Source organism: Quercus lobata, chromosome 1 (genome assembly GCF_001633185.2).
Source record: "Quercus lobata isolate SW786 chromosome 1, ValleyOak3.0 Primary Assembly, whole genome shotgun sequence".
In the NCBI taxonomy this organism is placed as follows: Eukaryota; Viridiplantae; Streptophyta; class Magnoliopsida; order Fagales; family Fagaceae; genus Quercus; species Quercus lobata.
Genome location: NC_044904.1, coordinates 5,907,242 through 5,923,857, shown reverse-complemented (window position 1 = coordinate 5,923,857; position 16,616 = coordinate 5,907,242). Strand labels below are relative to the sequence as shown.

Below are 16,616 nucleotides of genomic sequence, written 5' to 3'. Positions count from 1 at the left end.
CCACAAACTTCACTTTTCAACAACTTTTTTCATTAAAAATGGATTCCACGGTACTATTCACATATTTTAAAATAATTTTGTTACAATATTTTCAATTTTCAACTGTATCCAAACTGACCCTTAAAACCCTTATTCATATTAAGCACAAAATTAGGTGGCAAAATAGGAAAATTATCAAAAATGGCAAAATTGAGATACTTACAAAATAAAATCCAACTATCTCTAGGAGACATCTCAAATCGAAAAATTATTCTCGCTTTTAAATTAAAAGTTACAATAGAAATTTAAAAAAAAAAAAAAACCAAACAAACAAACAAAGGTTTGAAGGCCTAAATAAAGGAATTTTTTTCAATAAGCGGATTCGATTGTGGCCATGGGTAACGAGTTTTGCTCCTAGCATCATTTCCCTTCTTGTCACCAATTTTCATGCAATTATGTTGTTATCACCAATGATTTTTACTAGCATTATTTTACTTCCTAAATTTCTTACACACTAACTTTTGGCAGTTTCTCTACTTGAGGAAAGACTATGATGTCTATTCTACATCCAAAATCTAGAGAGCTCGTATGACTCTCAATGACCATGACAAAGCTAGTGCCTACTCTTTGGGACTTCCTTTTTGCCATCGTCGTCGTTAGTGATTAAGTCAGCTCTCAAACCCTCTCTCTCTCTAACACACGCTCTCAATATTTCATAGGAAAAAGTATCTTATGAGATGATCTTATAGTACATCTCTCCCATAACATGTGTGAGTCCCACACATGTGGGTTCTATATGTTATAAGAGAGATATCTCTTAAGACCTTATCATGAGATATCTTCTCATTTAATAGAGCTAAACTTCTTCGTTAAGTGACTTATGTATAATATCTGTGTTTAAACTATTTGCTGTTATTTTGTTTCATTCAAATTGTTTTAGGATTTAAATAACTAATTTGTAATTTTACTCGGATTTTTTTTGGATAACCATCAAAATTTAGCTTAGGTACCCATATTCTAAAACCATATAATATGCATACCATTCTCGAACACTTATAACTCATTTTGACATCGATTAACGTAGGAAATTCAGTGTAATAAAAATCAATTGACAATGGATTAAGGCCTTAATCCATCTGGAATCCCAACTTTTTTTTTTTTTTTTTGAGGAACGGAATCCCAACTTTACTTGCCATCTGCGAACCCAAACTTTATAAGTTCCAACCTACATTTTTTTTTTTTTTTTTTTGGAGAAGTTAATCTTGGTATTTAGAGCTATCAATTAAAACTGGTTTGATGCCTTGTCTAAAGAGGAATAACCAACCGACTGACTGGTACATTTTTACTATTATTTATAATACTTTTGATTTAAGTTTGTCTTTTGTTATTGTGAGTTTTGTTGAATTAGGAGATCTCCAAACTCTTTTTTTTTTTTTTTGAGAAACAAGAGATCTCCAACTCATTTCTAAACTTTATTTCTGCTCTTAAAGTTGGTTTCTATTATAAAAATTGTAATCTACTTTCTGTTGTTGTGGAAGCATGCAGGAGTGATTGTCATTTTACTTTTGGTTCTTAATAAAATTGTTGTTTAACTAAAAACATAACCAATTAAAAGTGTGCATAATACCATTTATCCTCTATATTAACACTTTTACTTACCTTTTTTTTTGCTCAAAAAACAAAAGGAAAAACAAAAAGAAAAAAAAAAAATCTATTGCACAATTCCTGTTACACACAAAGTTGTGTGTAAAATTTTTTTAAATTGAAATCATCAAACAATTTCACAATTTCAATTTAAAAAATTATTACACAACTTTGTGTACAACATCTCCTGTGCACTGCACTAGTCATTTCCCTTATCTTAAACCATGAATTAACTTACCATATTTACTTCTTCTTCTTTTTTCCCTTCAATTACCATATTTGCTATAATATATATATATATATATATATATATATTTTTTTTAAATGTACCTTGTGAGTAACTACTATTTCAGCCGTACGATCTTGGCTGATCCAAGGGTCAGAATTTGAAAACAGAAGTCGACCGTTGGAGCCATTGCTTCAAAAGCCCTTTTCCCATAGGCTTCTCCTCAGAAAAGAAACAGAGCACAAACAGAGACAGAGAGAGAAAGAGAAGCAAAACCCAGATAGATTTCTGAGAGATAAAAAAAAAAAAAAAAAGAATTAGCGATGGAAGCCCGAGCAGTTGTTCCTGCACAACCAAGAGGTCCGTCACTGCTTCTAATCTCATATTCTTTTCCCTTTTTTTTCTTTTTGAAGAATTATTATTGATTTTTTTCTTTGATATCCCATGTGGGTTGTGGTTGATCGTGTATAAATTCATGTAGATGCGTTTGCTTTTGGATTCTTTGGTATTAGTTTTTGGGTTTAGAAAAACTTGGTTTAGTTCTGATTGATGTGTTCATTGACAATTCTTTCAAATATTGGGTATTGATTTTTGAGTTTCTCTGTTTATTAACCATCTTTATTTTTAATTTTTGGTGATTCTTTGTATAAACAAATCAGGGTTTTTTTTTTTTTTTGGTGGACCTGTGGTATATATTGAACTCTATCATTATAATTGTAACTGGGATTTCTTTTTCCTAGATTTTCATATCTCATATTAGTAATCTCTTCAAAGATTCTGTTATGGTCAAATGAAAGGCTAGGGACTGAATCTAAATATGGGTTTTCCACATCTTTAAATCTTTTTACTACTAGGGTTTTTAGGTTCTTTTTGTGTGTGTGTGTTTGTTTGTATTCTTTTTCCCTAATACTTATATGATACTAATATTCCTTTGTGTTTTCGGTACTTGATTGATGGGGGTGCGGTCTTTCTTGATTCATATAGTTTTTATTCATTGGACTTTGATCTCATAGTGGTTTCTGAGTCTTTTTCAATGGTTTGCTTCGGTTTTAACATATCCTATTTCTATGGCTTTTTGGTTTTCTGGGCCTTAAAAAAAATCTTATTTCTTTTGAATGGATATTATTGAGATTGAAGATTTCTTGTTTTTGTTTTAGGGGCAGTTAAGGTAAAGAATGAACCAGCACAAGGAAGGAACCGGAGAGCTCTTGGAGACATTGGTAATTATGGGGTTCAAGCTTTGGATGGAAAGCCCAAAGCCCAGATTTCTCGTCCCATGACAAGGTTTACTATACTCTCTCTCTCTCTTTATGAAGTACCTATTGTCTGAAATGTTAAAGCTATTAGTAAATAGTGAATCTAATCATTTAACCATTATTCTAACATTGAGTGCTAATTGCTGACTGAATTTTGTCTTGCAGGAGCTTCCGTGCACAACTGTTAGCAAAAGAACAAGGGACAGTAGAGATAAACAAGGTAGAGAACTGTAGTAGTGTAGTGTTTAATAATTTTCTTTACCTCTTTGTCTATGAAATAATACTACTATTGGGAATTATACAAATGACCAATTCAATGTAATGAACTTTTCTGATATGACTAATTCACAATGCAATGAACTTTATTGATATGCAGAACCCAGTTGTGCCAGCTTTAGATAATAGAGTAGCCATTAACAGAAGGCGTGTTACTGTAAAGAAGGTTGCAGAAGCTCAAAAGAGGGTAGATGACAAGCCGAATTCTGATGAATCCAAGGCTGCAACCACGACAACTTCTGAAGGAGAAAAAATTGAAAGTGTTAGTGGAAGAAGGTCTAGAGAAGGGTCCTCAAGGAAGGAAGTGAAGACTCTCACATCGATCCTCACTGCTCGAAGCAAGGTGTGTGTTTTTTGAACATTCTTTAAAAGATTCTTCTTTGATTTCTTGGTTGTGCATTAAATTTGGCTTCTTTCTGCAGGCTGCTTGTGGTGTTACTGTCAAGCCAAAGCCACATATTGTGAACATTGATGCTGCAGATGTCAATGATGAATTAGCAGTAGTTGAATACATTGATGATATTTATCAGTTCTACAAGCTAGAAGAAGTACTTTTCACTCTAATCTCTGCGTCCCCGTCTTAATTATTTTTCTTTCTTTATCTTTCTTTAATGAATGGTAATTTGTGATGCAGGGAGAGAGTCGTGTTCACGATTATATGGACTCACAGCCTGAAATTAATGCAAGGATGAGATCAATTCTGATAGACTGGTTAACTGAAGTTCATAGAAAATTTGAATTGATGCCTGAAACCCTCTACCTTACCATAAATATAGTTGATAGACATCTTTCTCGGACATTTGTTTCAAGGAGAGAACTTCAGTTAGTTGGCATTTCCTCAATGCTTATAGCCTGCAAGTACGAAGAAATATGGGCTCCACAGGTAGTGTTCTCTCTCGCTTGTTATCACTGTCGAAAATTTGTTTATGTTATTTTCTTGTAGCTGATGCTGACCCAATTAATTGGGATGAAGGCTTCGTTCAATCTGATTTTGCTTTGCTTTAAATCTGATTTTGGACCTGATGTGGGGTATGGAATGTGCAGGTTAATGACTTTATCTGCCTGTCAGACTATGCTTATACAGGAGAGCAGATACTTGTCATGGAGAAAGCAATTTTGGGGAAGTTGGAGTGGTACTTAACAGTTCCTACGCCATATGTTTTTCTCGTTCGATTTATCAAAGCTTCTGTTTCACCAGATAAAGAGGTACTATGTTTATTGTATTTTACAAACAAAACCACTTTCCACTTCTTTTGAAAAGAGTAAGCATAAATTAATTGCCTTCTTTTCTGTTTTTTTTTTTTACCTGGCCTGGTTATGTAGATGGAGAATATGGTATTCTTTCTAGCTGAGATTGGTCTTATGCATTATCCAACGATAATTTTGTATTGTCCATCCATGATCGCGGCTGCAGCTGTCTATGCTGCCCGATGTACCCTTGCTAAGAGCCCCTTTTGGAGTGAAAACCTTAAAGCATCATACAGGCTACTCTGAAGAACAGTTAATGTAATGTCTTTTTGTTCCACAATATCCTCCTGATTTCTTGTTTGGTGAGCTTCACTTGATGTACTAATTTATTCTGCCAAAAAAAGGTACTAATTTGAGTCGGATTTCTTTGTCACAGGAATTGTGCTAAGCTACTGGTTGACTGTCACATGGCTGCTGCTGCAGAAAGCAAGCTGAGGGTGATTTACTGTAAATTCTCAAATCCCGACCGAGGTTCTGTTGCTCTTTTCACTCCAGCGAAATGCTTTCAGGCCACATGATCATGAAGAAATGATCAGAATCTTATTCTATACTCCATACATATAATAGTGCTGAACTGGATATCAGAATCTTCTGATTTGGTTGATATTTTTGAATATATAGACGAGCAATGTATTCAGTAACAAAAATCATTTTCATACATTTTTATACTTCAAAATGAGTAGAAACTTTGATTGGTAGATGATAATGTTGGTTGAATCTGTCCAAATTTGCTTTCCAATTCAAAACAGGAACCAAAATTTTCATTAAAATAGTGGGCTGCAAACAACTTGAAGATTTTTAGTCCATTTTCTCTTTACTAACAAGTTTCTCGAAAAAAAAAAAAAAAACGAGTTTCTTTCAGAGCAATATATATAATACAGGATTTTTAAATTTGCAATGAATATTGTGTCTTGTCTGCTCTCAATAGTATTGCTATTTGAGAAAGACAGATTGCCCAATTATGCTTCTTTTGAGGTTATTCCATTTTGCCATCATTGATTGAGTTTTTAACTTTTTATTAATTACAGATGGTTTGACCGGGGTGGCTCATTCAACCATTAGGCAATTTAGTGAATTCCATTTTATGTTTATTTTCTTTATTTGGACTTTGAATTTGCAGAGTTGGAATGAGTCCCTGACATGAAAACATCCCGGGTTTCTTGAGTATTCCTTTACTCATGAGAAGTCAAATTTTTTAGTATTCCTTTCCCATATCAAACCTCAGATCATGTTTCATGGTCCATAATCCATATGCAAAACATTTTTCTTAAGGGCAAAATTTGCAAAATAACATTTATTTTACTTATAATGATTTAAACTGACCCCTAGACTTTTTACTAAAATTGTGGTTAACACAATTTTAAAGAATATATTAATTCTAAAATAACTTCAAAACAACACCAATTAAAATAATTAAAATTAAATAGAGATTATTTTGTAATTTTTGCCATTTCTTAAGCGAGCATCGGAAGATGGTTTACTTTGTGGGATATGTGGGAGTTCCTGCCGGCAAGATGGTTTTACTTTGTGAACCTAAAAGAAATGATGAATTAGGATGGCTTGAGGATAGGATAATTGGCAAATTAATGCTTAAATAGCCAAATAATTTAAGTTTTTGGGTTGTAATGGAAAAAATTTTATTGTAATACTACATACACAAACTAATTTACAACATTTTTACAAACTGCTGATGTGACTTTAGTAATTTTCAAATAATTATTGGTAAACATAAATGTGATATCCGTGGTGGAGCCATATTAGAATTAATAAAAATTTGTCATAAAAATTTGTCACATCAATAGTTTGTAAAAATATTGTAAAATAGTTTGTAGTTGTATCATTATTCAAAATTTTATATATATAAGGAGGCTTGCCCTTCATGTTAGAGGTGAAAGCAATATTCCCAGAATATCTAATAAATTTCCATTGATGAGAGGGAACTCAACTTAAACTACCCCTAGTTGGATTCTAATGGTTTTTTATACCGACCCTACAATAGTTTGATGCTAATTTGAAGCAACCAAAATAGGCTTAGTGCATATAGGAAGAGAGAGTTTGGCAATATGATACGAGACATCAACCTTCTTTAACCCCCAAGGGCCAGCACAATCGTGATTCATGTACTTGTCAGAATCTTCCTTTCCCTATTCCTTTGGGCCAAAAGGCCCAAAACTTTAATTAAATAAATAAAATACTAACATTCCTTTTAGGGGAGTGTTTCTCAAAGTAACACTTTTTTTTTTTTTTTTTTTTAGGGTCCAAAGTAACACTTCTTAATTGACATTTTTTAGTATTTTCAATGAATACGTTTAGAGTTCAAAACTACCTCCTATATTGTAATCATTGAATTTCTTTTGTTTAAATAAAAGTGTTAAATAGAATATCAATTCCTTTGGAGATGCTTAAGTGATAGATTCAATGAACTTCAAAAACATGTTGTAAACCTAGAGGTTCTAAATTCTATCCACCATACTATTTGTCCATTTGTCTGTAATGTGAGATTTCTCACACACACACACATATATATATATATATACTCCCATTTGTTTTAACTATCTACTAGCATAAATTTAATAGTAGAATGCTCATATGAATCTTTATTTTTGCCTATGAAATGTTAATTTTTCTTTTTATTTATATATGTACTTTATTTTTATATATCACATACTTAATTCAATAATACTATATTTAACAAATTTTAGTTTTTTTTAATATTAACAAAATTAGTTAGGAATATAACAAACTGTCTTGTATAAATAAAAATAAAAATAAAAAAAAGAAAAGAAAAGAAAAACCAGCTGTCCAACAATTGCATTTTTTTTTCTAATTATCCAACAATTTATCTGATAATAGAATTAATGAACCATTAATCCGAACCTTGTCAAAGTTGATGCTTGGAACCATACTAATGCAATATAATATAAAATATACGTGGTAATGTGTGATATTTTTGTGTGTTTTATTTTATTTTTATTTTTTAATTAAAACATAAAAGACTTTCTTTTTTTAAGAAAAAGATAGAAAAAATGTTTTTTTAAATACTTTTTTGGATAGAAGTGTTACTTGAGGTTTTTTTTTTTTTTTTTTTAATGCGGTAATTAGTTCTTTATAATATACACACTCTCTTTTTCATCCGTACGATCAATGTCCATTAAAATCAAATGGTCATAATTCAAAATAAAGAAAAGAGAATATGACCGTTAGGGGTAAATTACATCGATTCGATAGCTTCCTTATATGCCCTTGAGGAAGCAAACCACACACATAAAGAGCAAGAGAGAGAGAGAGGTTAACGGGTCTGAAAGCAAAACCCAGAAAATAATTTCAGAGAAAATCACAAAGAATCGGCAATGGAAGCAAGAGCAGTTCTTCCACCACAACCCAGAGGTTTGTCACACTACTTTTTAAGTTTTAACTTGATCTGCGTTTTTTATTTTTTATTATTTTTTTGTTTCTATTTGATTGTGGATTTTATTGGTTGATGGTGTATGGATTCATATAGGCTTTGATTTCATTTTACTATCTTTATTGTAAATTTTGTGGATTTGCAAATGGGTTTAGTTCTTTTTAGTTTCTTTTATTAATTATTGCTATGATAATCTCATGTGGGTTTTCTTGATTGACTGTTTGTAAATTTATATTCATATAAATCTGGTTGCTTTTGTTACTTTTTATTGTATAGTTTGTGTTCTTTTGCAACTGGGTTTGTTCTGGTTATTGTATACAACATTACTTTTTTCAAGATTGGGCTTTGCATATTATAAAAAATAAAAAAAAAAAATAAAAAAAAATAAAAAAAATAAAAAAAAAAAGAAGAAGATTGAGTCTTGAAACAGGGTTTTTTTTTTTTTTTTTTTTTTTTTTTGTGGGTGTTATTTGTTTCTTCAAACAGATGGGTTAGGGTGCTTCATAGACATTTGGAGGCTTGGATCCATTGATTTTCATTTGGAGGCTTTGTGGTTTTCCTTAATTTTTAATTGATGGATTGTGGCTCCTTGTAATCCAACCCTTTCTATTGGTTTTGATCAAGTGGGCAGGGAAGTTCATGTAGATATGATTGTTACATTCTTTCTTCATATTATTGAAATCTGGATGTATTGGGTTTCTGTGATTGTTATGATTAGCCTATTATTTTTTTTCTATGATTTATGTGTGACAGCCTAGATTGATTGGTTGGGGTCTCTCTATACTGAAAATTTTCATGATTTTTGATCTCAGTGTCTTTATGACGTTTTAGTTTACTTATTGGCTCAGGCTGCCTTGGGGCCTTTTGTTTCTTCTAGTTTAATTTTCTTTCATTCCATGTTAATGAATCTCCAAAATTTCTTGTTTTATTTTTAGGGGAAGGTAAGGTAAAGAATGACCAAGGACAACGAAGGAATCGGCGAGTTCTAGGAGACATTGGCAATCAAGAGGTGGTTCGTATTGCAGAAGCAAAACACCGCCCCATTACGAGGTTAACTCCTCTCTCTCTCTCTCTCTCTCTCTCTCTCTCTCTCTCTCTGTGTGTGCGCGTGTGCATGTCTCATTGAATGAGTTTTTTGACCTTGCAGGAGCTATCATGCACAACTGTTGGCTAATGCACAAGCTGAAGCAGAGAAGAAGAAGGTAGTAAACTTTGTCAACTGCTTATATTCCTATTAAAAAAAAAAAAAAACTTAGAATTGAAACTATACCATACCAACTCAATCCATTAAATAATGTATTACTGCAGAACCCGATTGTAGCAGTTGTGGATGATAAAGTAGCAGTTAACAGAAAGCATGGTACTAAGAAGTTAGCAGAAGCTCAAAAGAAGGCAATTGATAAGCCTGAACCCGAGAGTATAGTCGTGATTAGTTCTGAAGGGGAAAAGGTTAAATCTGTCAGTGGAAGAAAGTCAAGGGAACGGTCCTCAAGGAAGGAAATCAAGACGCTTACTGCGATCCTCACTGCTCGAAGCAAGGTGATCGGTCGTCTTCTTCTGCCACATGTTTTGAGAGATTTTTACTCCTTTTTTGTTTTTCATTGTGTTTACTGAATTAGATTTCCCCCAGGTTGCTTGTGGAGTCACAGATAAGCAAGATCAGATTGTGAACATTGATATGGGAGATGAAAATGATGATTTGGCAGTAGCTGAATATGTTGATGACATCTACAAGTTTTACAAGCTCACAGAAGTACTTTCTAGTCTCATCAAATCATTATTTCTAATTTAAATTTCCTCTCTCTATTGCTATAATGGAAATTTTTGATGCAGGATGAGAGCCGAGTACACGATTACATGAATTCACAGCCAGACATCAATGTGAAGATGAGGTCTATTCTCATAGACTGGTTGATTGACGTTCATAGAAGATTCGAACTCACGCCTGAAACACTCTACCTTACCATTAATATAGTTGACCGGTACCTTTCCAAGAAGATTGTATCAAGGAGAGAACTTCAATTAGTGGGCATGAGCTCAATGCTCTTAGCCTGCAAATATGAAGAAAGTTACTGTCTACAGGTATCTAGCAATCTTATCTCACAATTATGTTAAGCTGAAATTTTTCATGCCTTCCTGCTCATTACATTTTAAAACTTATTCTGATATGGGGTTTTGGAAATTTACAGGTTGATGACCTGGTTTGCATATCAGACTATGCTTATCCTGATACTCAGATACTTGTCATGGAGAAAGCAATTTTGGAAAAGTTGGAGTGGTATTTGACAGTTCCCACACCTTATGTCTTTCTGGTTCGATATGTCAAAGCTTCTGTTGCACCTGATCTGGAGGTATTCTACTTTGCTTTTGATTTTCACAATATATATTTTTTTCACTGAGTAGCAGAGCCTTGACTGGTCTTTTTCTTTTTGTGGCTGATGTAGATGGAGAATATGGTGTATTTTCTAGCTGAACTGGGTCTTATGCATTATCCAACAACCATTTTGTACTGCCCTTCAATGATTGCTGCTGCAGCCGTTTTTGCCGCACACTGCACTCTCAACAAGACCCCTTTTTGGAGTGAAACTCTGAAGCACTACTCAGGCTACTCTGAAGAGCAGATACTGTAAGTTCTCTTTTCTTTGTAATTCTCACCTGCAGGCTGCAGGTGAGAATTATACACGCTTTTGGTATTTGCAGCTTATGGCATTATGTATGCCTGTATAACTTTGTTTTAGAGTGCCATTTTGGGCAAAAAAAAGAGGGGGGGGAGGAAAGAAAGAACAAATAAAGTACTAATTTCTTGTATGTGATTTTACAGAGACTGTGCCAAACTGTTGGTTGAGTTTCATTCAGCTGCTGCAGAAAGTAAGCTGAAGGTGGTATATGGGAAATACTCATGTTCAGACAGGGGTGCTGTTGCTCTTGTCCCTCCACCCAAAAGTCTTCTGGCCAGATCCACGTGAAGATATTATCTCATATCTTGGTTGGTTTTTGTAGCCTAATGGTGTAGTGTTGTAATTGGATTTCTACTAAATGATCTCAAATTCTTTTATTGTGTTGGATGCTTTTTGGAGTCTTTCTTGATTAATGTACATAGCTTCTGTCATTCTTTTGAATGTATTGATTGTGGTTCACTGATTCATAGCTGAAATCACCATTGATCACAAACAAGTTTCTTTGTCAACTATAAGTTGTTGCCATGAAAAAAAAAAATGGTTTCTGGTCAACTATTAGTTATTGTATCCGTTGGCTTCTGAGTTTTGATTGTAGTATAGTTTAGTGGTTGTTTTTAATCCCTCATCGTTGAAGGCAACGGTCAGTCTGTTCATCTTCGAAATCATCACCCAGGAAACAGGCATCAGAATTCAGAAGAAAAAACTCAAGATAGCTAAAGCTGATCTTCGATAGAGTTATAGTCAAATTCTTGTTCTTCAAGAACTTTGATCATTTTCTTTCCTCACGTTCACAAACGGAAGGAAATGTGAACAGTACAAACTAGAGGTCATTTGGGATTGAAGGTAGGGGGTGGGGGGGGGGGGGGGTACACATAGTTGTTACATGCTACAGGGTTTTGCTAAATCCTTTTTTTTTTTTTTTTTTTTTTTTTTTAAGCCACTACAAGCCTCACCATCAAAAAGTAAACACTTTGTTCCTTGATCAGCTTGTCTTGCCATGTCAAACGGCCTTTGTTCCAGGTAGAAGGGGTGTGGACAATGCAATCATTGCCATGAGATAGTCCATACTATGGGGAAAGCCAATGGAAAAGCAGGGTATATGGCGATCAAGATTGATTTAAAGAAAGCCTATGACAAACTTGAATGGAGCTTCATAAAGAGCATATGTTGATTAGATACAACTTCCTAGACAATATTATTGAGCTTGTGTTGAGTTGCATTTTTTCGGTCTCTACCTCGATCCTGCTCAACGGGGGAAGCCTTGAGCCTTTCTACCCTTCCAGAGGTATAAGGCAAGGAGACCCTTTTATCCCCATACATATTTATTCTTTGCATGGAATTTTTGGGCCAACTCATTCAGGAAAAATGTGAAGCCAAAGTTTGGTGCCCGATAAAAGCTTCTAGGAGTGGCCCTTCCTTCTCTCATTTATTCTTTTCGGATGACTTAATGCTTTTTGCAAAGGCCAATGCAGAAAATTGTATCGCCATAAGGGAGGTGCTTGATACCTTTTGTAGCCTATCCGGGCAAACTGTGAGTGAAGCTAAGTCTAGGGTCTATTTTTCTCCAAATATCAACCCAAGTGATAAGGAGGCTCTTAGTGATATCCTTGGCTTTCAACAAACGGATTGTTTAGGGAAGTACTTAGGCTTCCCCATCAAGCATAAAGGGGGCAACAACCAGGACTTTAATTTTGTGTTGGATAGAGTGAAGAGCAAGTTGGCGGGATGAAAGGCCAATCTTTTATCCATGGCGGGAAGGGTGGTTATGTGATGCAAAGCAACCAGCTGCCTGCAAAAGTCTTGGAAGGCATTGATAGGGTGAACAGAAACTTCCTATGGGGTTCAGATGAGAGCAAGGGAAAAATGCACTGAGTGGGGTGGTAGAAGGTAACCAGACCGAAGGAAGAAGGGGGGTTGGGTTTACACTGAAACTAAGGCCCCTTGGGCTAAAGTCCTTAGTCTGAAATATTGCAACCATCAAAGATTAAGTTCCAGAAATGCTAGCAGGCTACCCAAGTTCCAAAACTTGGAAAGGCTTAAAGCATGGTGAAGATATTTTTGAAAAGGGAATTAGATGGCTGCCTGGCTCTGAAAGCAAGCTTGATTTTTAGGAAGATAGTTGGTTTACTCTCGGCCCGCTTAGGAAGACTATTCATGGCCCTTTGTCTCGGGAAGCATCTGAGTTAAAGTTTAAGGATGTTGTAGATTGTGCAGGCACCTGGAATTGGAATATTCTGTAGATGACCCTTCCAAGTGAAATCATTAGTGAACTTAAAGCTACGCCCATCCCTTTAACCACTAGAACGAATGATAGACTAGCTTGGAAGTACTCTCCGAGAGGAGAGTTTGATCTTAAGAATGCTTATTTACTAACCACTGATTCTAGAGGGGATGCTCCTTTCATGGGTAATTGGATTTGGAAGTTGAAGACCATGCCGAGAATTCAAACATTTGTTTGGAAATGTATGCACTATAGCATAGGAGTTAATCAATGCCTAATGTCTAGAGGTGTTCATGTTGAGGCCAATTGTCCCTACTGCCATAGAGAAGTTGAGTCCGTTTTACATGCACTGCGTGATTGTCCTGTTAGTAAGAGAATCTGGCAACAGTTGGGTAGGCAAGTTACAGATGCATTCTTTTCCAACCAGAACCTACAGGAGTGGCTCAGATCGAATGCCAAATCTGGACAACATTTTTGGTCAAGCCAAGTTCCATGGTACCAGGTTTTTCTTTTCGCTATCTTGATGATTTGGAAGGACAGGAACCAGCTCGTGTTTAGGAATAAAAACCTGAACCCCAATCTAGCAAAAGAAATCTTGGACTGTGCCTCAGAGTACTTTTTCCGTGCTTGTAATCAATTAACTACTAAAAGGCTGATCTTGAAGAGTATAAGGTGGGAGAAGCCGAGGGATGGGTGGCTGACTCTAAACGCAGATGGCTCGGCAGCAGGAAGTTCTGGGATGGCCGGAGGAAGAGGTTTAATCAGAGATGGCAATGGAGATTGGGTAATAGGATTTGCAAGAAAGATCGGGACCACTACTAGTTTCATGGTGGAACTTTGGGCTCTCCGGGATGGTCTTCTTCTCTGCTTACAAATTCAAGCACAAGTTGTCCTTGTTGAGTTAGATGCTAAAGCCCTTGTTGATGCTTTTAACTTGCAAAGTTATTCCAATACTGTTGTATCCTCTATTATGGACGATTGCAAGTACTTGGCTACCCAAATCCCCCAAATGAGAGTTAGACATGTTTATTGAGAAGCCAACAGATGTGTGGACTTCTTAGCTAAATTAGGCACTTCCATTGATAGTGATTATGTTGTGTTTCCTAGTCCGCCTGTGGACCTTACTCATATTCTTGAGGCTGATGCCTGTGGTCTGGCTGTAAACAGGCTCTGTCTTGAATCTTTGTTTTCTGTTTAGTGTTTAATACATTCCTTTTCTACCAAAAAAAAAAAAAGTAAACACTTGCAAGCATATAGTATAGTATGCAACTCCCTCCCAAGACTTGGAGCATACCCCTTTTTTACAAAATTATAAGACATCTCATTAGTTATGAGTACATCACCCGTATATGCAAGGGTATGGTTTTTTATCTCGCAAGCTCCATTGTGTGCTGTTTACAAAATTATACGGGGCTTGTCCCCTTTACAAGGCCATGAGGCATTTCACTAGTTATGATTGTATCATAGTACATAACACAATCTATCCATATATGCGAGGATTTAGAATCTCATTCTATCTGCCCTCTTTGTAAGGAGGAAGAGGAATCTATTGTTCATTTCTTCTTACGCTACCCGATAACAAAAATAGTATGGTCTCTTTCTGAATGGCCCAATGAATATCAGTCAATAGGTTTCCCCTCTTTTGAATACCTCAAAAATGCTTGAACTCACTCCATTGGATGCTCACAATCTGCTCTTTATGTTGCAAGCAGCTTCGAATGCAAGCTTCTCCTCCATCGTGTTAGAAGAGGATGCTCTCAATGTTCTAAACTAGATAAGTTGCTCTATCATCCTACCCCATTGGTCTATAGCTCTGATCATAGATGATTTGTTTCTAACTTTTTACAATCTTTTTTTTTTCTTTTTGGAGTGCAGCTCATGTTTTGAGACCGGTAGACTCTTGCCTATGAGTTTGTTAGCTGGGATTTCTTGTAATCAGGTGGGAAGTATCCCCCATCTCCTCCAATCCCTTCTTCTATTTTGGAATTGGGTGAAGGAGATGGGGGAAGCATCCCTCTTTTTTGTTTGAATGAAATTGAGTACCTCTTTTACAAGTTGATGGGACTCAAATATGAGAGGTACAATGAATTTACCGCACTAGCAGGTAAACCGGTACAAAAACACAATGATTTTGTGCTGGTTAAAATACCGGCCATATTAGGACCATTTTGGTAGTACCGAAGTAGGGCTATGCCTTTGCAAGTTCGGATCCTTCTATCGACGCTTCTGCTATTTTTTGCTTTGCTTTGTTTGTGTGCAAATATAGTGCAATATTGGCATTAATTCTTTTCCTTTTTCTTTTTTTCTTTTTTTGGTAATTTGTAAAAATAAATAGACCGTCCCAGTACTTGATTTTTTGAAAGTAAAGTACCATACAAATAAAAAAAGAAAGGAAAAAAAAAAGATAAGGATAAATCACTACATAATCTACACTTTAAATACTAATTACTATCTCAAATATTTATAATCCATATAATAATATAAAATTTATAAAAGAAAAAAAAAAGTGGAAAAAAAATTTACCTTGTACTTGATTTCTTAAAAGTAAAGTATTATACAAAAATAAAATAAAATAAAAACTACTCTACAATCCACAATCTAACTACTAATTATTATCTTAAATATTTAGGGTCCGTTTGGATACAGCTGAAAACTGAAAACTGAAACTGAAAACTGAAAAACACTGTAGCGAAATAATTTTTAAATGTGTGAATAGTATCGTGGGACCCATTTTTAATGAAAAAGTTGCTGAAAAGTGAAATTTGTGGGTCCATGAACAGTACACGATGTGCTGTGATTGGTCCAAAAAAATTTGAAAAGTCAAAGTTTGCGGCTACTGTTCATTGAACAGTGCATGAACAGTAGCCGCAACACCCAAAACGCCCCAAAACGCGTGAAAAAAAAAAAAAAAAAAAAAAAAAAAAAAAAAAAAAAACGCAAACGCAGGATTGGGCAGAAAACGCCCAATCCAAACGCACTCTTATAATCCACTTAATAATATAAAATTTACAAAAAAAAAATGTGAAAAAAAAAAATTACCTAGTACTTGATTTCTAGAAAGTCAAGTACCATACAAGTCCTCTTCTTCCTACACAATTCCCACGAGTGCTATGGGGAGTTTAGGTACAGCAGTACAGAAAAGACCATATATATTTCTTTTTGCATAAAACTTGTTATACACATGCTATTACACTTTTTTTTTAAGGATTTTACTAATGTGTGCCCTAAGGGCACACATTAAGTCACCTATATTTGGAAATATTTTCTCGGGAATTGAAAAAGTATTGACAGCTTTTTCAATTTCCGATAAAATGTTTTTAAAATTGGATAGCTTAATGTGTGCCCTAAGGGCACACATTAACCGGACCCTTTTTTTAATACTGAAATTGTGAGTTGGAGACGTGATTTAATCATGTATCACGATTTCAGTTCAAAAAAAGGTGTATAACAATGTGTGTAACAAACACTGCCTTTCTTTTTTGGTGCCAAATTGTAGTCGTGAAAATTTTATTGATTCTCTCTTAAAAACTGATGGACTCATTCCAGAAAAGCAAACTGCTTGTAATTAGCTTGGGCTCCGCTTATTCTTGCTTATCAATCAGATGAGCCATTATGAGCCGTGAACGCCCAAAAAAGCCAAGGTTGAGTGCCAAATGGTGTTTATGTAACAAACGCTGCCCTT

General features: G+C 34.9%; 1 protein-coding gene and 1 pseudogene across 2 annotated transcripts; both read left to right on the top strand.

Annotated features, from left to right (window-relative positions):
• Window positions 1-2,118: 2,118 nt before the first annotated feature.
• On the top strand, window positions 2,119-5,329 carry LOC115976086 (annotated as a pseudogene). The gene is made up of 9 exons (XR_004088253.1): window positions 2,119-2,209; window positions 3,007-3,133; window positions 3,271-3,325; window positions 3,482-3,724; window positions 3,804-3,929; window positions 4,016-4,264; window positions 4,426-4,587; window positions 4,705-4,887; window positions 5,006-5,329. The product of XR_004088253.1 is annotated as a G2/mitotic-specific cyclin S13-7-like (transcript).
• Window positions 5,330-7,882: 2,553 nt separating this feature from the next.
• LOC115972226 (G2/mitotic-specific cyclin S13-7-like) lies at window positions 7,883-11,154 on the top strand. Its single transcript, XM_031092811.1, has 9 exons — window positions 7,883-8,016; window positions 8,971-9,085; window positions 9,183-9,237; window positions 9,344-9,574; window positions 9,666-9,788; window positions 9,869-10,117; window positions 10,225-10,386; window positions 10,480-10,661; window positions 10,857-11,154. The coding sequence occupies exons 1-9, from the start codon at window positions 7,980-7,982 to the stop codon at window positions 10,999-11,001; spliced, it is 1,299 nt and encodes a 432-aa protein (XP_030948671.1). The 5' UTR covers window positions 7,883-7,979; the 3' UTR covers window positions 11,002-11,154.
• The last annotated feature ends 5,462 nt before the right edge of the window (window positions 11,155-16,616 follow it).

Excerpts from the sequence above, each read along its gene's own strand:
- LOC115972226 (XM_031092811.1), top strand. The coding sequence starts at position 7,980 with ATGGAAGCAAGAGCAGTTCTTCCACCACAACCCAGAG. Across the intron at positions 9,086-9,182 it reads AAACACCGCCCCATTACGAG|GAGCTATCATGCACAACTGT; the intron begins GTTAACTCCTCT and ends TTGACCTTGCAG. Across the intron at positions 9,238-9,343 it reads CTGAAGCAGAGAAGAAGAAG|AACCCGATTGTAGCAGTTGT; the intron begins GTAGTAAACTTT and ends GTATTACTGCAG.